The 21,843-nt window shown below is 39.8% G+C and overlaps 1 protein-coding gene across 1 annotated transcript; it reads right to left on the bottom strand.

Annotated features, from left to right (window-relative positions):
* Positions 1 to 1,329: 1,329 nt before the first annotated feature.
* Positions 1,330 to 15,966, bottom strand: LOC104910780 (sec1 family domain-containing protein 2-like). The gene is made up of 4 exons (XM_010710196.3): positions 15,769 to 15,966; positions 11,517 to 11,651; positions 6,311 to 6,430; positions 1,330 to 2,969 (listed from the first exon to the last, which is right to left on the bottom strand). Exons 1-4 carry the CDS (start codon positions 15,949 to 15,951, stop codon positions 2,877 to 2,879), a joined length of 531 nt encoding a protein of 176 aa, XP_010708498.1. The 5' UTR covers positions 15,952 to 15,966; the 3' UTR covers positions 1,330 to 2,876.
* Positions 15,967 to 21,843: the final 5,877 nt, after the last annotated feature.

Here is a 21,843-nt window from a genome sequence, read left to right as displayed (position 1 = left end):
TTTCAGAAGGCCTACTGAAAATTAAAATTGGATTCTTCATACTCCCTTGTCAGAAAACTCCAGCGAGGAGAGAATGAGGTAAGGTGGGTCAGTGTTTGGCAGAACAATGTTTTAAGGGGCTTTTGGTCTCTTTAAAAAAAATATGCACAACAGCTTTATATGGACTGGTGTGACAATGAAGAATTGAATCAAATTACTACAAGCCTTGAACTTGATTTGTTTGCATTATAGGGATTTTAGGCTGGGCACTCCTGAGGGGGATGTTCATGCTAGACGTAGAGTGGCTGCCATGCGTGTTCTCCCCTGATTAGCACACAGCTCTAATGGTGGAAATACTGGTCATGCTGATGGTAATCTTTGATGTGAGCTACCACTCTCACCTGACCAAGTAACTCAGGACTAGAATTCAAACACAACGGCCCCGCAAGTCTGAGCTTACACTCAAATGCTGTTTCACTGATTTCTGTGCCATCTCCATGTGCCAACGGTGGCCTTTCATTTTCCCTACCCACAGCTGGTGAGCACAGTTCTGTGTCACATGCAGAGGGCTTTGGCACTCCTTGCTGTGGTCCAGCACCCTGCACTCTCCCAAGCAGTCCCGTGTGGCTCCTGCTCATGTACAGCTGGCAGGAGACCACTCATTGCCCAGGTCTTTTCTCCAGCATATGCTACTTGTAGCTATGACAGCTATTTTCTACAAATAGGAGATAATTATTACACCAGGGCCACTGGAAAGACCCCACTCCAGTCTTGGTCTAGGAGAGGAGTGGGCTTTTTGTGACTGTCTGCATTCATCTCTTCAGCCACTGAGTACCAGATGGTGGCTGGATCCCAGCATCAGGGCCACAGCTGTAGCCACACTGGCTGAAAAGATCCCACCAAGGGGAGCCTGGAAAATCAATCACTGGCTCAGCCAGAGGAGCTGCTTCATTCACAGGAGGCGCAGAAGAACCAGTGTCTGCTTAAATCCTGCACCCCTCTCATTACCCTGCAGAACACATCCTCAGATGGCCAGGTCAGAGACCTGACTCATGAAAGAAAGTGGAAGAGAGAAGGTCACAACTGTGGGCCTCCATCACCTCAGGAACACAGCAGCAGCTCAGAGATATGAATGCCTGAGCCTGCTTGGGGCTGCAGAGGTCAGCAGTGGTTGCAGGAGGTAAAAGAGCCTTTCTGCCACCAACAGAGCATGGAAACCCGTTGAGGACATCTCCAAGAGAGAAAGTTTTGGTTCTTAGGGGTAATCAAAAACTGCAAAAAAGAGGGGTGGCAGGAATATGCAGTCCTGGTATGCATAGCCTGTGTCCTAAGAGGGAAAGAGATGAGGACTGAGCATTGCAAAAGCACTGCTTTATTGATTACATAATTCACAAAACATCTATATTCTAAGATTAAATGATATAGAAAGAAGAGGAAATGCAGAGAAAGGCTATTTGCTCTCAAGCTGTTCTGCTCAAAATATTTCTTGAGCTTTTAACATTGCAATCTCATAATATTTCTCATTTTTTACAGCACAAAGTTCCATTCTAAAGTCATTCTTATAAATTGTTCTTTCATAGAGGCAACATTGTCCATGCTTTATAGTTGGTCCTTTGTTTCCTTCTAGCCACTCAAAAGTGAATTTAAACAAAATGCAGCCTTTTCTGGAGACCATTATAAACATTTAAGAGAACTTAAGCAGGCTACTAAACAAAGGTTAAAGAGCTACTTCCTATTTAAGCTATTCCTTTGACATCAGAAAGAATGCTATGTTCAAGCAAACTTCATATACAATTTGACATTCTCATTCTTAGTGGGAGCTGTAGTCTTAGCCTTTCTCAGATGAACCAAGAGGATGCAGCTTCAGAGCTCCACCATTTTATGTTGCAATTTGGAACATTTTGTGCTACGCACAATCACAGTCTCTACTGGCTAATGCTGTTTTATCTAAGATTATATCAATTTGTTATAAAGAAAAATTACAGAACTGAATGTGATAGCAGCTCTTTCATTATCATAAATGAAACATAAAAGCTGCTTTCTTATCATGCTGTTCAGAAATCTAGCTCAAAAAAAACCTGTCACAGTGGCCTCTTGAAAATGGGAACATGCTTTTTTTCCCCCTCTTTTTTAAATGCATGTGAGGGAAGGATTCTTCCAAGGTTACCATCACCCCATCACAGCCCATATGTCCGCCTTGTATTAAACTGCAGAGAAGTGTGCCATCAGAAACAGCCTTTTCTCTTGGGATTGTGGGTGGAGAAACTAGAGCAGGAAATGGAAACCTGCGAGAGGAACAACCACGTAACTCAGCCCTCCATCCTGCTGCTCTATTGTGGCTGGGAGAGCATCACTGCACTGGGAGCTGCTCTGCCAGCTGAACTGGGGCTGTGCTCCACGGTCCCTCTCTGAGTGTAATGAGCAGAGGCTGTTAATACTGTATAAGGCACACAGGTCTTTGGCAAGATGACATGGCAGAGAGATGGATATTGCTACCCTTTACCTCCCTCAGCAGCATTTCCCAGCAGAATCAACTCCAGAAAAACACTGGCATTACTTGCAGGGAAAAGTGCTGCTCAGGGAGTGCACATTCAGCCTGCCTTGTTCTCAGTTGCTTCTATTCTAGGGAGTCATTACAGGCAATCATCCTCGTGGGTGCTGAGTGGAGGGGGTGATTCAGCACCACGCTGTGTGACCCTTAAGGAGAAGGTGGTACAGGACAAATGGACCAGCTTTAGGAGCCCCCTGTGAGCTGCACAGTTCTCTTGCAGTGAAGTACCCAGCTGTACAGTAGGGGACATGCTGCTTTTCAAAGGGCTGTTGGGAACAGTGACAAACCAGGGACTTGATGCTTCCAGCCAAGGCAGCCATCAATCTTCTCCACGGATCCTCCCACGTCAGATATCAGGATCAGGTTGGGGATGATCAGCTGCAAACAACTGCTCAATAGCACCCTGTGGTGTCAGGAGTGCTGAGGAGAGCACAATTACCTGTAAGAAGGGAGGAAAGAAGCAAGAAGTCAAAATTAAGGGGATCAAGACTGACTGCAGCATTAATGAGCTGTGATATGGACTGTTCCCTTATCCAGCACAAGACACGCTGTGTGTTTCTGGTGTTTACTGACAGGGCCGTGCGACCTGCCCAGCAAAACCGTCTGCTCACTAATAACTGCAGTTAAATCATTTAAGGAACATAATGACTAGTAGCATTGTATTCTTAATGAACGTGTGCTTTGATTCACTTCTACCCACGTGTACCCAGTGATTTGTTGTGACTGCCATTGTGTTTGCTGTGAGGCACCAAAGGAGCAGCCAGCAGCTTCCTTTCCTATAGCACAGGGTTTTGCCAGCAGGCAGTTTTGAATGACTGCCATTCACCCTTGTTCAAGGCGGGACAAGAGTTACAGAAGTGCTGCTGGTCTGCTGTGACTACTGGGGGAACTGCAGCCCATGCTCAGGAGTGTCCCTGTGGGCAAGACAAGTGCTCTTCTGCACGTCAAGACCATGCTCAACCTCAGACGCTGTTGGGATGCTGTTGCTTTTGTTTGGTCAGGTTTTTAACCCAAGCTGGGTCTAATGAATGAAACTCACTACAGCAATACACCCACTGGTAGATGCACACCCTATCCATTTCTCTTGAGTAAAAAACATTATGCAGGTGTCTATTGGAAAGGCTTCTCTGCAGGACAAAGCTATCGAGCAAGGAGGGAGCACATCCTCTCCTGCAGCCAACTCACACGAAGTCATAGGGAACGTGCAGTCTATACAGCCTAATATTGCAGGGGATTTGGAAGAAAGAATTAGAAGATAAGAAAAGTACTACATTTAAACTTTTTTTTTTTCTTTTGTTCTTTCTTTCATATTCTCACTTCAAGTAATGAAAGGAATCTGGAGTTCCATTACTACAGATCCCACCTGTACTGATGATAGCCCCTCCCTCACTTCTCCCCTTCCCTTATCCTCCCACACAACCTGCAGCAAACTGATGCTGACTATCTCTTCTCCTTCCTATGGCTGAAAAATTGTAGTTTGTGGATGGCAATAGTTGATGCTGTCTTACTTATTTTATGAATGAACCAGTGCACTGCACAGTATGTGCACATTTTGTTTAATGCAATTTAATTCTGAAAAACAAAAGTGGACATATTACTTCAGTTTTTTTGTGTCTACAAGCCTAACATCAACAATAGCCATGTTCAGTTAAAAGCAATTTCCTCTTGGGTCCCAACTGCTCAGAGAAGGAATTTCTCTGTCTCCTCTGGGTAGGTCTGAGCAGGACAGTGTGCTTCCTTTGCAGACCTTCCCCTCATCTGGAACAGCATGCCTGTCCTTGACGCTTTACATGAAGAGATATACCTGTCCTGCTGCCAGTTGAAGCACAGGACCCAGGAACTCACAGCCTGACCTTCTGCACTCCAATGTGCCTTTCCCATACACAGGGGAAGGAAAGATGCAGCAAGCATCTGATGGTGCATCTGCAGGGATTGATCTGTCTGTGTGCCTCAGCCACAAGCACACATGCTGTGCACGTGGGGAAGGAGGAGGGCAAGACATCACACTCTCTCCCCTTTTTCACTCTTGATTAAAGGGGAAAGAAATTTATTTCTTCCTTTCAAAGTAGGATACTTCTCACTAGGTTAGGAAGGGTATTTGGCATCATTCACAAACAAACGACGCACAAAAAATGCTATTTTCTTTTGTGCCTCTCCATGAGAAGTAGATTTGTCATTCATATTCCTATGCAGAGCAGTTCTCTGGATGGAAACATCTCCTACTGCGCATTTAGATGTAATTTGCTTCAACTCCAAAGAACTGCTGAAGTAATCAGAGCATTGTGCCAGTTTTTCTGTTACTTCACTCATTTCTTTATTTTTGCACCCACATGTCTCTCCATTTCTCCAAAAGCCAATAATTAGTATAAATGTCAGTGCTTTGTTTGAATGGAACAGACTTGTGAGGCCAGTGCTTCCCCTTGCCGTGACGTCTGAGGCTGATTGCCTGAAACCCACAAAAAAAAAAAAAGTACTGTTAAGTGCTGGCTCGAGTTAGACAAATGCCTGGCTTTTTAAAAAGAGAATAATCCCAAACAGGTGGCACATATTCACAGCTACAGTGCAGAAATCCAGGTAAATCCAATGAACTCATATAATTTTCTATATGAGACTCACACAACTGCTTCTTTACTTCTTTTTTTTTCCTCCTCCTGACTCTCCCTTGCAGTCCTTTCACCCCTAACATAGCACATTTTCACAAAGGGCACAGTGCAGTCAAAGCTTAAAATTCTTCAGGAATCTGCCTAAGAGGGTGACCTGCCACTGGGGTTAAGCCAAAGCAAAGCAACACCAGATCCCATGTCACCACTGTCAAGCCTCAATTCTCTCTAGAAAGCTACTCAAAAGTCTTGCTACATAGTTCTCCACCGGCTCACTTATTAACCCTGTGCTTATCTTTCAGGTTATATTAATACATTTAAGGCGTGGATTAACTTGTCCATCAATGTGTCACAATCCAATCTGTGTTCAAGAGGGGAAAGAATTTTATTCACTCTTTTGAGGAGATTAGCAATTGACTAACTGGGGTGAAATGTGTTATCAGATGAAAAAAACATCTCTAAAATAGAACCCAGTCTTAGAAAATACTGTTGCAAGGACAACTGAAACACAGAAAGCATGCAATGAACCCAGTGGCTGATCAGTCTTCGGTTGGCTCTGTTTTGCTAATGATTTCTCACTAATCAAAAAAACCTTCCACAGGAATTGAATAAAAGACGTTTACAAGCCACCTGGAAACTAGACTAGTGTTTAGTGGTCTAGTATTAAATGTGGAGATTGGGCCCCGCCTGTGATGGGGGGGTTGGAGATTCATGATCCTTGAGGTCCCTTCCAACCCAGGCAATTCTGTGATTCTGTGTTTATGATGCATTTGCTAATACAACATTTCTTGAATCTCTTTGCAGTTAGTCTGTATACTGCTACTTACTACTCAGTACTCAGCAGGCAACGAATTGCTCTTGTACACATTTCTCCAAAATTAAAATTAAAATTATTTTTAAGAATCTGTGAATTTTTCGAGACATGAAAAGAGCTCCTTTAGAACAATGCCAGTCTGTCTGGAATGCCTCCAACCTGACACCAGTGGTGACTCTAATATACAAAAAAACCAGATCCATGGTTTCTGAACACTTGTTGCCTACAGGCTTCACACAAATTCCAGTGCTGTTCCTGTCAGTGTGGCTGTGCCTTGGTCTAAGTCTGGTACTGGTGCTATACCAACACTGTCTGATGAATTTTTTCATTCTTTGTTCAGATGGGAACATTTTGAGTTGACTCTACCTGAGTACTAGGTTTGCGTGTTGCTACCAGATCCTTCACCATTTTGACCTCAGACACTGTTACACCACCAACCATAAAGATGATCAGAAGAGGATGGTCACCAGGATGAGGGCGATTCACCTGTAAAATGAAAGAAACAATTATTTTAGTTGCTCAGTCCACCTCAGCAGTGATTGGTTCTTAGACTGCCAGAGGAAGACTAATGAAGTTCAGAAATAGCCCTAGAATCCTGGTTTTTGGAGCAGCTGAATCAAATAACTGGATAAAAATCATGAACCATTCCCAGGAATATGGAGTCTTCATGGTTTCTCAAGAGGTCTGAGGGCTTCTCCCTCCATTCATTCTTCATTTCTTTCCTTTCTTTCCTAGTGTGGGAGGACAGTACTTGGGTAGGTGCACAGTTTGAATACCTATATGCTTTAAGGAATGGGGAGTAAATTACTATCCGGTAGAAGCAAGGAGTCCAGTTCAAGCATGCAAGAATCCCTGCCTTACATCAGTAAATGAAAGAATCATAAATAATGTATTTTTGCTAATCCAGTGAATAAGCCTTTATAATTCATCCAGTGAAAATAAATCAGGTTCATTATATATAAAATCAGTTGCTTTCACTTCAAAGGTTTCATTACTTTTATGATTGGGTCGTTTAACTCATTTACAGAAACTCTATTCAAACAAAATACTAGTTTCATTTTTTTTCCTGATTAACTTTAAAATGGTACAAACATCGAATTTCAGCTAATATGTTATAAAATCATGTTTTAATTTTAAACATGAAGGTGGTGCTATACATCAGCTTCCACTTAACCACTTCCAAAAGTTTGATTACTTTGCTGTTTCCGACCATTCTTTCTTGCTTGAAAAAGCACACTGCCCTGATAATGCCTTGCTCCCAACTTCGACGAGCATTTGGAAGTGATGTCAATGGCACCCAGAAATAGTTCTTTTTACAGCATCACACGCCTTTCAGTGTGGAACACTCAAAATGTTTGGCTCTGAAAAGTGACAGTGAGAACAGCTGAATTTGCTCTTTTTTAGATTTTCCGCCCTCTCCCCTTCTGAATGCGTAGGTTTTCAGCAGCCTTCATTTGCCAGAATGGAAGTGGTAATAATCCCATTCTTGAGTGGAATGCTCTTCCCTTACTTTCACCACCATGATAGCGATCTTTGACTCTGTGGCTCCAGCTCCTCAGGGAACAGCTCTTTGTACTGATCTGTATTGTGGCTGCCTCATACGTAGTCTTTGTGCAGCCCTGTCCTGCTTTTTGACTGGAAACTTTCAGAAGAGACTTCCTCCTCTAAAACACACATGAGGGATGGCATGCTCCCTCTCCAGTCTGGCTGACCTTTGATGATGCCATGCTCCCTCTTAAATGTTGCTCCTCTTGAACTCCTCAGAAGTTGGAAACCAGTCTAGAAACACTTATATCAATGTATCAGTGAGCTGACTGTGTACTGAGTGCAGACCTCCTAATTGCACTCACTTTGTCAGCTACCTTCATTCAGTTGATGGCACAGGTAGCATGTATACTACAGTTCAGCAGGTTGACTTGCATTTCTTGTTCTATACTGAGAAACTGTCAATTTACACTAACAGACTAATTAAACCAATATCCCAGATCTTACAAAGACTCTCTGCACATAATGTAATGTCTGCCTTAAACAAGCAAACAAAACAGTCCAAACCTACTGCAGATACCAGGAAGAGGTTAAGTAAGACCAAAGTATCTAGTTATAAAGCAAGTCAGACAGAACTATTGCTTGCTAAGATCTTAAGAGTATTTCATGCCATAGTTGCTGTAAGTGGTGACTGTAATGCTGAAGAAATAACTGCTCCCCAAAATGATGAGGATAGAAGTTGACTAAACAAAATGCTTTGCTATGACACTTTGAAATAATACATGAAATACTGTTATTCCTTTTCATGGCTCTTTACTCTTCTTAATACTGCTGCCAGAGCAAACTGCTTCACTCCACTTCACGAAACTCCTGAGTGACCCAAGACTTACATAGAAAGCTCGAAATTTAGGAGCTTGCTATTGAACAAAGCCTCTCTTACTATCTTCTCTGGTGACAACTTGTTATAAGCAAGCACACATAACACTAGACACACTGAAAGGACACCCAGTATATTAATCAGAAAACACAAGCAGTACTAGAAGAAAATGTCTCGACAAATCATTCAGTCAAAATAAACCCAGATCCAAACACGTGTTGTCTACATGAATCTTACTATTTTTCAGAAGACCGAAGTTCAAGCCACAAATTCCAGAAATGCATATTAAAAATACGAGTAGGTATGCAAACTCAAAATTAAATTAAAATTGCAATGAAAAGGGTTTTGGAATCTGTAATTTTGTTATTATATGCACAAGTGTTTTGAAGGAGGACGATACTTTGGGTACAAAATAGTTGGCTGTGCTAAGAATGTAAATTTCTGCCAAGATTTTTTATTTGATAATACAACCACCCAAGGCTCTCTCTTTTTGAAGGAACTGGCTTCATGTAGCAAAACACAACTCATTTTTGTGTTACAGAAGAGCTGGAATGGACTGAAACAAAAGCAACACATGCATTCTGGAGTCCTTCTAAAGCTATTTTGTTTCAGGACATTTCTGAGGCATCTGAATTTCATTTACTGTAAAATACGAATTTTGCTAAAGTTCCCAAGTGAAATTTACTTTCAGTTCAAAATATCATGCAGTAAAAATAATTGGTACCATTATCTTGGGCAATTAGAAACACTAAATAAGAAAAAAGCAAAACCCCAAAAGCCTCCAGCTGTGACAGAGGTGCATAAAGAGATGATATATTTGAAATTTGGTCAATTGCTGATGTCCTGCTTCCGCAGACTCCATAATTGCCATGGAAAATGGCCTGTAAAACCTTTACAGGCTGCTGGGCACGCAGGTCAGAGGGGAAGGGCTGCTGCTCTAAGGGCTGCCTGCCTGAATTACTGATACACCTGAGAAGAGAGTGCTGCCTGTCAGGAAAACCCCCATTACGCTGAAGCAAAAGGGACCAAAGGAAGAAGGAAGAATGCCTTCCATGTTTATTTGAGTTGGCATTTATATTCAAGCATTAAGAAAGAAATATAAATTAGAGGAAGTTCATCAAATAATTACAGTGCTGATGCTGCAGTAAGTGTAGAGATGATCTTGTGTCAGAAATACAGGCTGGATTCATTCATGCAGTAAACAAGGACTTGCCAACAAGCCAAACTAGCAACTAAATGAAGAAGCACAGACAGACGTTTGTGAGATAAGTGATGGTGTCCATAAAATATTCATCCTACATGAGGTTCACTTGGCCATCTGTTATATACTCCTTACAGCAGTTTTTTTGTTTGTTTGTTTGTCTGTTTGTTTTTCTTACTTGCAGAGACGCAGGCTCTTGAGGTACACTCCATAAAGAGAAGCCAACCTCCTCCTGCAGAAAACTTGTTTTAGGATTACAATCCCCTCAATCCCCTGTTAAATTTTCAGGAATACATGTTGCATTTTTCAGGAGCTCTGTTCTTGCTTGCAAGAAGCTCTCTGCAAACAAACTTTTATCCTCTTCCTCTTTGACATCATGCAGTTAACAGAAATAGAGATGCTGGCTGTCACACAGATCAATCCTTTCCTACTCCTTCCCTGTACTCCCCCATCTGTTTGGATTTTGGTTAATACTATCATTTTGCAAGTTCTGATCTTTTCACCTAAGTTGGTACAGCAACCAATAGTCCAATGGGATCTCTGTGATTCACTTAAGTGTCCCAAACACAAGAATTAATAATATAGAAAGAAGAGACCTAAAGCTAGCTAAACCAGTCACAGTTTCCATATAAACATTTAGACTTTATACTCTATATGCGTCTTGCTTGTCTTTTCTTCTTGTTGCTTTATTATTTTTTTTTTTTAAAAAAAGACAAGCTATGCTCCTGCCTCAAAAAATAAAAATAACTAAATACAATTGTGAGAGTTAATGATAAATAAATCCAATCATTCAAAAAATCACCGGTGTGCACAAACTTTTTTGCCTTGTTTGATGCAGGAACATCTGTTTCTTCTATTTTTGGAGTGGCAGCAGCATGATTTTTTTCAGTATCAATACATGAATAGAAACAACACTGGGCCACTCTTTCTATAGCTGTCCTCTCATAACTCAGGGCTTTATCATAAGCTCTGAAGAGCTAAGAATTTCCACTTCGTAACCTAGCTAAGTACATTCTGAAAATCCATTTTAGCAGTAGGCACAAGTTCCTGAAAATAGGCATTGTATTTAGACATATCTGATTTTGTCTTCAAGACAGCCTGCTCTGTAATAACAGAAAAATTACTTTGTTATCTTGATAATGGGTTCTAGAATAGAATCAACACACAAATCAAAGTTATTTTTTGTCACCTGTTTTTAGATGCATGAAAGGCCTAGCAAGTATTCACAAAGAATAGGAAAAAAATGTTTTTCTTTTCAATTATCAGAATACAACAGAGGTTGGAAGCAATCTTTGTATCTCATCTAGTCCATTTCCCTGCCCAAAGCAGTGCAGACTTCAAAATTACACCGTGTTGTTCAGGGCTTTGTACAGCCAAGCTTTGAAAATCACGGAGATGGAGAATCTATCCAGTCCCTCTGGACTTTCTGACTGATTAGCCTGCCTTCCTCCCCACTGTATGTTGAACCTTGTCAAATTATAGAAAGAGCATTGAACATGGGCCTCCTCTGCTGATCTTCTTGCCCTGTAAGACCTCTTTGTTCTTAGTCTATCTGAAGGCTGTTCATTATCCACAAAACTCCTTGATGAACTGCCTTGTGGAATGCCTTTTGGAAATCTGGGGAATTTATATGAACTGGCACTTGCTTACTAATTTGCTTGCTAACGTCTCTGAAGAGCTCCAAAAGCTATGTGAGGTTGGACATCCCTTTATTAAAGCTTTATTGAAGCCACTCTGATTCCTCCCAGACATATCATCCTTATTTGTGTGCCCAGTATCACCCTTACTTAGATGTCCAGTCTGCTCCATTCTCCAGGTGGTAATACCCACTTGTTCCACACCTGCAATATGGTACCTCAATCTATTTCCAGCCCCTCTGCAAGGATTTAACTCTCCCGACTGTCCCTTATGCTTCCCTCTACAGAATTAAATATACAAAATCATCTATTGTCATACAATGTTATAAATGTAGGGAAATTTTACAGATCAACTTAGGAAAGCTTGTTTACCTTCATGAACATGCTGAATCCAGTTTTAAGTAGATCAGTGAGGCCTGATGACATATGCTCAATATCAACAGAATCAGGTCGATCAGCACTGCAGATCTCTTCCACCACCTGTTTTAGCAGTGATTTGTAAGAAGCCTGCACAAAAAGAACAACACTCTGTGAGTAAAGCTGTTTAGGCTTGGTGCAACTGCTCTTCTAAATCTTCTATTTCCATTAAAGGAAACAAAAAATATTTATTCTAGAAAGAAAGCAGCACAGAGGCATTTAAATATTTAAAAATGCTTCTGTGGCAGCAGTATTTTTTTGTGACCTTAACAACAGATGGTGTGCACCAGCACAGTATTGAATGGAAAAGTTAGGAAGAAAGCCCCATATTTATTCTACTCTATGTGTACTATATGAGTAAAGTGAGGCTTCTAGTTTCTCAGGAGTGTGCTTTGGGATAGTACAGAGGAAAAGAGCAACAGTCATAATTCTCTGCTGTACATAATGTACCCACAAGGTCTCATTTTCTTTGAAATAACTTTACAACATTTAAACAGGGAGGAGGTGTTGCTTGCTGACCCCTCCTGCCTTCCTACAAGTGTCATGTCATCATTGAAGTCTGAATATCAGCAGGGCTGATACCTATGGAAAGCCTTGAGAAAGATGGGCCCCAAGTCCTGCCAATATCATACATGTCAGTGCTTCAGATATGCTAAGGACCAGGAAGAGCAGGACCTACAAAGGTGCAGATGATCTGCATCCTGGAATACTCTTAGTAAGACCAGCATTTTAGCCCTAAAAAATGGTAAAGCGCTGTATGGGAACTGCTGAGTCACGGCCTGAACCTCTGATTGATCACCTGAGGCGAGCAATGAGTCAGTCCAGGGAGCACAGGTGAAGGCAATTCACCTGTGCTGCTGGACGGGTTGGAGCTTGGCTCCACCTCTCTTAGATCCATTTAAGAGCTGACTACCAGTAGGGAAGGATCTCTTTTGGGGATCCACTCCACTGGAGTTTTCTACATGAGCCTAGGATACAGGTGAGTGTACCTATCATTTCTGTTTCCTGCTTTGGTATAACAATAACAGCTATGTAGCTAAGCTCTCTGCTATACCATAACATTTGTATATTCATTAATTGTACAAGTGCCTTAGACAAAGCACCAACTAAGTAAGAAAAGAAGGTATATTTATAGAGGAAAAAATAGGGTGATTACATCAGAACTGGATGAGGAAAGATGCGTAGGGAGAGAATTTATTAAGTCATTAAAGTAAAGCAAAATGGTATTCACTATGAATGGGAGATGCCACCCCAAATATTGATGTCATCCACAGACATATCCTCAGTGTATTGAAAAACTGGAGGTGAGATAGCCTTGTTATGTGGAGCAGTGTGTTTAAACATAGTTTTTTTTCTGAGTCATCCAGACACTGACCCAGTGAGTTAACAAGATCAGTGCTCTGTTCCCATCTTGAAACACACCAAGCATTTACCATGCTATGTTCTTCAGGGACCACCTTGAAAATATTTCTATGATAAGAATTTTAGGGACTGGGGGAAAGGTCCTTTCTAATGAAAATTCAGCCTTATTTGGTTGCTTTAAGTTTTGTTTTGCTTCTTTTAACCTTGCCAAAACTGCAAGGGAACCACAATACTTTCAGGAAGTGCAACAGTCTTTGAAAATTAGCAACTTTCCAATTGTTGTATGTTTTCCTTTGAGACTAGCGCAGGGATGCCTTATCCCTGGATTTCTTAAGAGAATTAAGTGTAAGGCTATTCCTTTTGTAGAGAGGATGCTTTTGTAAAGAGACATCATGCAAGATAAACATAAAATAGCTGGAAAATAAAAAGCTAGCTGCTTGGTTACGTAACTTGAAACTATAATTTTCTAAAGTAATTGAAAAGATGTTTTTCATGATCTAACAGTCTACAGTGAGAATAAAAGTACACTTTTTGAATACAGTCTTGGCAATGCAGATTTATACAATTTATCTATTTATTTTCACATGTGCATATTTTTTAATTGAGCCAGTAAAGCAAATTGCAGCAGATGTTAACTGCAGTATCTTTCAGTAGAAAATGAGATCTGTGTCAAATCTAGCAATGCAATAAACAACTGTTTGAAAATATATGTGAGCATGATGTCCTCTTATAAAGATTTGTTTAATATCCTCACAAATGAGAAACAGACATTGGGAATGAAATATTTGGAGTAAACATCAAACCATAGTTAAACAGAGACTTATTGTACAAAATTAAAGGATAAATATTATCAGACTTCAGACATAACTATGTACTGGAAAGGCAAGGCATTAAAAATGTTCCATGATTTTACATGTCTGAAGTTTCAGGGACAAAACTCAGACCCCTTCAAAGTGATCTGATTTGGCTATACAGATACCAAAGGCAGATTTCACTATTAAAGCTTTGATAACTTCAAAAACTTTCAAAACCTTTGATTAGTTTACATTTACCTATCAAAAATTTAGCACATTTTAATTTTATTTTTATACAATAGCTTCATAATTTTCTAACTCTTATAATGAAACTATTGGAAATCTTAATTCCTGGTGTCTAGTAGGGCACAAAATGTGTTACAGTATTACTTTAAATCTCTGTGGCTATCAGACACATCTTAGACATGATTATAAGGAGAAGAAAAGAAGAAAGGTGAGGGGAAGGAAAGAAAGAAAAGAGGAAGACAGAAAAGGAGGAAAAGAAGAAGGAAGAAAGTGAGGGAAGAAGGAGGGAAAAAAAGGAAGAATAAGGAAAGAAGGAGTGGAATATATACAAGATCAAGATAAAAGTAGTTACATATCAGTCAAAATACATAGTCTTGTCTTTCATGGTCACAATATTAACTGGTTTGATGGAAACATTAATCCATTGTTTTATGCAAGACTACAAATTTCAAAAGTCTTTTGAAGAGGCTATCCAATTCCACGTATGCACAGAAACAATTTTTTTTTTATTATTATTAAGACACGAAGGCTTCCTTGCTCTTAACATGTGTAGCAGAAAAACACCTATAGGCTACAGCCTACAGATATTGTCAGGTGAGCTAAATTGCTGTGTACAAACTATGTGTTTCCATTTGCTGGACAAAATATGATCCTTTTGTAAAGAGATGTATGGCAGAAAAATGCACTGCCTGCTTATTTCAGCTACTCTAAATCTCCCAAACTGCCCTCAGCAGAAGGTTGTTTCTATTCAAAATGATTAAACCCACTCTACAGCCAGACCAGGGACTGCAAACTGTTAATACATCCCTTGCTGTGTTCCAGCACTTAGCCCTAAGCAAACAACCTGGGTTACATCCAAAGAACACAGTGATGCTAATTGCACTTTAGGTAACTTTCAGAGGTCATTTTCTTATCATCTGACTGCCCCTACACTGACCTGTTTTAACCACTTAACAATTTTCCCCATTTCAGACACCAGACTGGTCATAAGTACTGGTAGACTTCAGTAACAAATCCACCTTAGTTTTCCAGCAACATGTTGCAACACTCCCCACTCTTGCTGTTGCAAAACATTGCTTAATTTGGACCATGTCCCTTTGCTGATCTACAGTATACTTATGAGTCTGGAGCAATTTTTTTTTCTGGCTTAAGGCTGGAATCAAGTTTTACAGTCTCTAAATCGCTGTATGTGTTTTCCACTGAAAACTCAATTTTTAACTGGAAAAAATATATATATTAATATATATCCCACATCCATTGAAGTGTTTAATATTAAAGTGATTAATATTAATATTAAACACTTCAATGGATGTGGGAGAAGAGAAAAACACTGCAAAATAGTCCTGATGACCTGCAGTTCATGCATTCACTTTTCATAAACAAAAGCTGCTTTTCTTACCTATTCACAAATGGGATTGCCTCTTAGTTACAGAAATGGGAGATAAAATACACAAATGTAGCTGCTGTCTGGACACAGGCATCCTGCTTGGATAAGACATACGAAGTAGTCCAGTTCCATATTGACCTCCTACCCTTCACAGACACTTAAATTATCTCTCAGAGCTGCAGAGGAAATCCCCAATTTCTTCATCAGATAATTCTTTATTGACATAGACATGGATACACATGAGTTTGAATGAAGGACTTGATGATTAGGTCAACTATAAGATCTCATAAATCTATTCCACATGGACAGAACCCACATATGATTAGCAAAGCAGCAAAATCAGTTCTGCTCATGAAGCTGGAATTTTGACAGCCTGCTACGGATGTAACAGACATGTAGAAAAGGAAGATTCACTTGCCTGATTGGTGTTGCTGCCTGGATTATGTATAGAATTAAACTGCTTCATATTCATTCGAGCTCTCGCAATATCCCTGAGCAACTTAAAGATATTGTCCATTGCATCTGTGGCTTTCTGGGATGTTAGGTCCAGTGCTGAGTTACAGCCTAAAGAAATAAAGAAGCATAAGTGATAAACTTTCATGCACTTTGATAATAAGCAGTAGGAAAAGGGTAACTGGGAGGAAAATGCAAACAAATGACAGAGAAGAGAGCCTCTGTGCACTAAAGATACACAAAAAAGGCAGTACTATCAAAAATTCATAGGGAAGTCCCAGTGGTAAGCTAATCTGGATCACTGTCCTTCATATATTTGCATTTTGTATTGTATCTTTTATACTATACATTTGTACTATATAAACATACACATATGCACTTACAGATAGGTCTAAGACCACTCCTGAAAGATGTTTATCAGACACTGAACTTTCCTTTGTCTGAACTTTATTTCGTGTAAGACTGTGACTTGGGTCACCTGGTGGTGCAGCAGAACAAAGCCAGGTGGCTGTATGTCTGCAGGGCCACCACATCAGGGTGCTGTGGGTCAATGTCACTGTATCCCCTAAAGCAACTGAGTGAACGTGGAAGGAGCCTTGGTGACTCTCATGCTGTAATTCTATGGGCAGACACTTGTGTATTTTTTGATAGGGCTTTTTTTTTTTTTTAATTGAGTGAAAATAGCTTACAGAAATATTTCTGTTTGTTGTGTATATGCAAGATCTGCATGCTCTGATACTCTGACTAACATCTAGATTTCATTTGGCAGAGGAGCCTAGGTGTTGTCTGTGAAGTATTGAACACACAACCCCACTCAGCAGCTCATCAATCCAGTCTGTAAGTACTGTCACATCAGTGATGCTCTCATAGTCAGAGAGGTTGCTGCTGTGAGAGATCCTATGCCAGGTTATATGTAGGAGAATGGTGTCCAACAGCTGCAAAATGTGAAGCTGAGCACCCCCCATGCCAACAAGGCTTACAAATAGAGTCTGAGGCCACCAATAGTGCTTTATATTTATCACCAGCTCAGGCCAAAAATATTCATAGATGATCTTGCACTGTCAGTGTGCTTTTAACCTACCCATGGGGAAACACACAAATGAGCAGACAGGGAAGTTACTGTTGGTTGGAGATATTTAATTGCTCATGTTTCCAAAGCAATTTGCAGATGAAAAATAAAATGAAAAGTTGTCTCTCATTATTGTATAAATCGATTTTTCTTCTCTCTGAGACAAGTTTCTCTCTTTTAGCTTCACCAGAGACAGGCAGCTTCTAGCTACCTTCATTTATACTTTCATTGTGCTCTCTGCAGCTGCCATCAGTGCTGGCCAGCCCTGCTCTGGCATGTTTGCTTTGCAAGTGAACACAAGGCCCCATGCCGAACAAGTTCAGGCAGGGTAAAAATTACACCAAGTATGCTTTTCTTTGGACACTCTTCTCATTTCTAATTAATTGTTTATCTTCTTGGGCCATGTACAAGCCTTTTGCTCTGGTTCTATGGTTATTTTTCTCATTAAGAGAATTATTTGTTTCCTTCTCCTATTGGCATCACCTCTCTGTCTCTTTATTTTAAGAAGAGTGTTTCTACTGAGATGTTTCCACCCATCTTGTCACTCCTCGTTCCTGGAACCAAGGGGTGTTTTCCAGGGGACACGGCCTAGCTGCGTGCCTAGAGCTGCTGAGATGTGCCTAACTGCATCTGGACTGTTATGGGCCCAACCTGCTTCTCAGCAACTCCTCAGCAGCCTGCTTACACCTTGCTGAGGGGAACAGCTCTGTTCTTGTTTCCCTGCAGGTGGCTGCAAATCAGCCCCGGTTCCCATTGCTCCAGCGTTCACATAAGGGAAGCAGAGCACAGTCCCTTTCCTCTCCCTGCTCAGTGCTACTGAGAAACTCGCTCCTATTCCAACAGTGAGGAGGTGGAATACATTAGCTGCTGCACTGCTCTGTGCTAGTTACAACAACCCTTCCTGTTACTGTGCTCCGTTTTTGTTTGTTTGTTTTTTTCCTCACAGAAAGTTAGCACTGGGAGAGCATGAATGAATTTCTTTGAATCCCAAGCTCTATTATATATGAGAAAAGCCTTTAAAATGAAATATCTGGACGTGGCTTTCTGGTCAGAGTTAAAGAAGACCGGTTGTGGAAAAAAGAAATCACCATTAACCACTGTGGGATTAAAGCATTTAAAGCATCTCAGTGATATCTCAAGAAGAAAACAAGCTAATGTTGTGCTAAGTGGGGCCATAAATTGAACTAAACCAGTGTCTTTACAGATTTCTGAAGTCAAGAGGAACATCATTTTTAAGAAGAGGAAACTGTAAATCTATGGTCTGTAGTTATACAGTGGCATGTGATTATTCCTTGCTCAAATGGAGAAGAATTTCTGAACTGTGTATCACAAACCTTTCACTGAGCTTTGTCTGTTTTGACACGTGGCCCAGGTGCTATAAACAAACCTTTTTTTCTCTAAAGCAGTATATTTTGACACATTGTGAAGGTCTTGAATCCTTTGAGACACCACAAGAAGTCTACGCTGCTTTCAAAATGCAAAATTTAGGAAACTTGAAAATTTATTTCTTTACTCTGTTTTATACCATAAGGCTGTCACTGCTATTAACTTAGACTCTCTCTAAAGCCCACTTACAAAAATAAACTGGTATAGACTCGGCAAACCATGGAGCAGAGCTGGCAGAATAGCTAAGTCATTTTAGCAGCACATACTGAAGCATGGGCTAAAACAGAGAATTGACACATTGAAGAAGCTAAAATCCAGCATCAGTTTTACATTATGCAAGCTATTTTCTAGATGTGTACTTAATTTGCTTTCAGCAAAAGGCAAAGAAAGAGCAGAGATACGGGGCATCCTGAGGATCAGCATTCAAAATATAGCAGTATGATACGAAACTAATGAGAATCTTCCATTTTCAGACTTCAGGTGCTAGTATAACAATAGGGATCTTTATTTTTCTAGGAGATAAATCCAAAGCCATACATACATATACCCACAGCCATAAGTTTAATAATATATTTTCAATGTATTCATACACTGTTATGAAAAAGTAGGTAGAAATATATGTGCTTACACAGACTATGGTTGCATTTTGCAAGGTAAAAAAAAAAGTGTTAACAACTCAAAGTAGAACAACATTTGTGTGACTCTTCATTCACTCTACTTCCTCATGGATTCTGCCATGCACCTGGGTGTTTATTTTCAAATCTGATTTGTACAAAATTGTGCTCCGTGCTGGGTCTCAATGGGAAGGTGGTAACCAAGTATCGCACTGTAGGACAAGGAAAGATACTCTAGAATATGATTGCTCTTATTTTCCAACAGCAACAATGGCAGAACATGAGAAATGAGAATTTCACTTTGGGGGATTAAGGAAGAGAGGTGTGTTCAGCTGCCCTCCAGAAGAGAGCAGTCCATCCAGAAGAGGGCACACAGAGCTGACAGCTTTGCTGCTGTGCTTGGCACATCTCTGCCCTTGGGATGAGAAGGGTCCTCCCTCTGTTCCCTCCATCTTCAGTGAGAACAAACACAGTGAATTAAAATTGCAAGAAATTTGTCACTTAGGAAAAAAACAGAGGAATGAGCTCCTGCTCATGCATGGTTAGAGGCTGTGAGCATTATGAGGTACTTTGTCAAATCTTAAGTTCTGAAGTTGCACTTGCAAAAACCTGGCCACTTACCGCTGTGATCAAATACCGATTTAAGATCTACCTTCAGAGAGGTTTGTTTTGGTTTTTTTTTTCTTTTTTCTAATTTTGGCCTCAGTATCTGTCACTCAGACATTTCTGTTTTATGCTAATATTTTATTGCCTCCTCTTTGCCAAAATTCAATAGCACAACATGTAATGCCAACTTTAATGAGATACTGGAAACTCAGTACTGGAGGCTCTCATGTTACATGAAATTAAACCTGTCAGTTCTGAGAACATTTACATGGAAAACCTACAGTACTTACTAGAATAAATTACATACATTAACTGCAGGAGAAATTTAAGCTAGGCTCAGATGTGCTTTTTGAAGGAAATTAATGCAACAAATTCATCGGGGAACTATTTAGTTGCTCCCTCAACTGGTCCACATCTTAATTAAAAAACCACACATGTTAATAAAGTTCCAGTAAATGCTCTGTAAGCCTAGTAATGTCTCCCAATAATGTTTGTACAAAAGCTCCAGGTTATACAAAATGACGTAAAACATGAAAATACCACCCTGTAGCCTAACAACCAAATGACTTCAGTCTTTTGCAAAGATACCCTTCTTTTGTCTTCTTAATAATTTTAAAGTTTATTTATTTATGTTGACTACAAGGAATCACACTTCTAAAACAACAACAAAGTGAAATAAATTTTTCAGTAGTTTTGTTTATTTTTCCATCTTTAGCTTGGACAATAGCACTGCATGCCATTGATGGTTTTTTGCATTTCAGATTTGGTTGTGCGTTCCTCATATTGCCAAGGTAGGAATGGTTGGAAAACATTTCCTTCTGAAAACTACTACGCTACTTAGATTTTAAAAAAATGCATGAAATCATTGTAATTTGGAGTCCTAAGAATGATAGTTATGGAAGAATGTCCAAGAGATGCTTCCTCTCCCAATTTAAGTTCTGAGCCAAAGTGTAATTCAATGTGCTTAAACTGGTGAAGGCAGCTTTACAATAACATAACTGCACAGAAATGTAAGATGAGAATTACAATGAGGAACTGTAATCTATTTATCAACTACTGTAGAAAAACAATATTTTTTATCAGGAAGACAAAAGTAATTACACTTTAATGCTACATATAATTATCTGTTCAAAGAGGCTCCTTCACTCAGAATGCTATAGAACAGATGAAATGCCATCTGAAAACTGACAGGGATAATAGGCACTTAGGCTGTATACAACAGTACGTAATAATTGTAATTTTATTTTTCTCCTTTATTCAAACTAACAGAACTATGGTATATTCCTTAAGTAACCTTTCTTTAACCATGTTCAGAATAATATCCTCGTTTCTTCTTAAAAAAAAGCTATTGATTATAGCTTAAAATTAAAATTAAACTTTAAAAAGACTGTTATCTAAAGCACTGAAGAGTTGGGTTTCCAGGAGAAACAGCATGAAAAAACTGAAAGCTAAATAACAACTCTGTGTTAATCTATGCTGTTGTGACTGCTTTGATACTAAGAGCAGGTAAAAATATACTCTAACAAGTTTCAAGGTAGTAGAGAAATGAGGCAGTCAGATAACAAAAACATAACAGAACTCCAGTTCTCGCAGTATTTGAAACTCAAGCATGAAAATCTTTCAGACGACATGCCATTCTTGATATCTTTTATGTGCATGCAGCTAATGCCACCCTACCTGACTGGAAGAGAAATGAAAGAAAGAGTAAACGCCTTGTTCAATGCAATTTTGACAGAACAAAACATGTCTAACAATAAACTCTAAAGTGATGAAGTTAATTAACGACATTAGAATTTATAGCTTAATTGTAACTTTAGCAGAAAAATTTACTGTTTGATCTGCACTCTGCTCACTACTGAAATCCTGATCTCAGAAAGCATTCAGGTGTTCTTAACCACGTGTCTCCTTCAAACCCAGTCTTCATCCTTACTTCAGCATCCCAGCTCCAACAGAAAGAAAAATCTTCCTACTCACTGTCACTAAAGGCAAGTATATATATTTGAGTATAACCCAAAGAAAACCCTTTAAGCACACAATACTGAAAGCATCACCATCTTTCTGCAGCACAGCCACTCTCACACTATTTCTCACAACTCCTAGGGCCTTTTTCTTCATTTTTTTTCATCCAGAAGTGTTATAATTTTGTTAAAAAAGACAGATGCCAATCCTGGTAAGGCACACATATTTCAGCACACTGATAGCATATGCTCTGTATTACCAGATCAGCTGTGTTTCATGTTGAGCATTCAGTAGGTGCTCTGGAGACAAAAACCTGTCTCCGGCGAGTCCGTAGAACAAATGGCCTCATGCAATGTTCTTGGTTCTCAGATCTTCCACTGCAGGACACACAGAGAAAAACTGCTAC

Source organism: Meleagris gallopavo, chromosome 4 (assembly GCF_000146605.3).
Source record: "Meleagris gallopavo isolate NT-WF06-2002-E0010 breed Aviagen turkey brand Nicholas breeding stock chromosome 4, Turkey_5.1, whole genome shotgun sequence".
In the NCBI taxonomy this organism is placed as follows: domain Eukaryota; kingdom Metazoa; phylum Chordata; class Aves; order Galliformes; family Phasianidae; genus Meleagris; species Meleagris gallopavo.
Note: the sequence above shows the minus strand (reverse complement) of the source record. Positions and strands in the feature narration are given on the sequence as shown.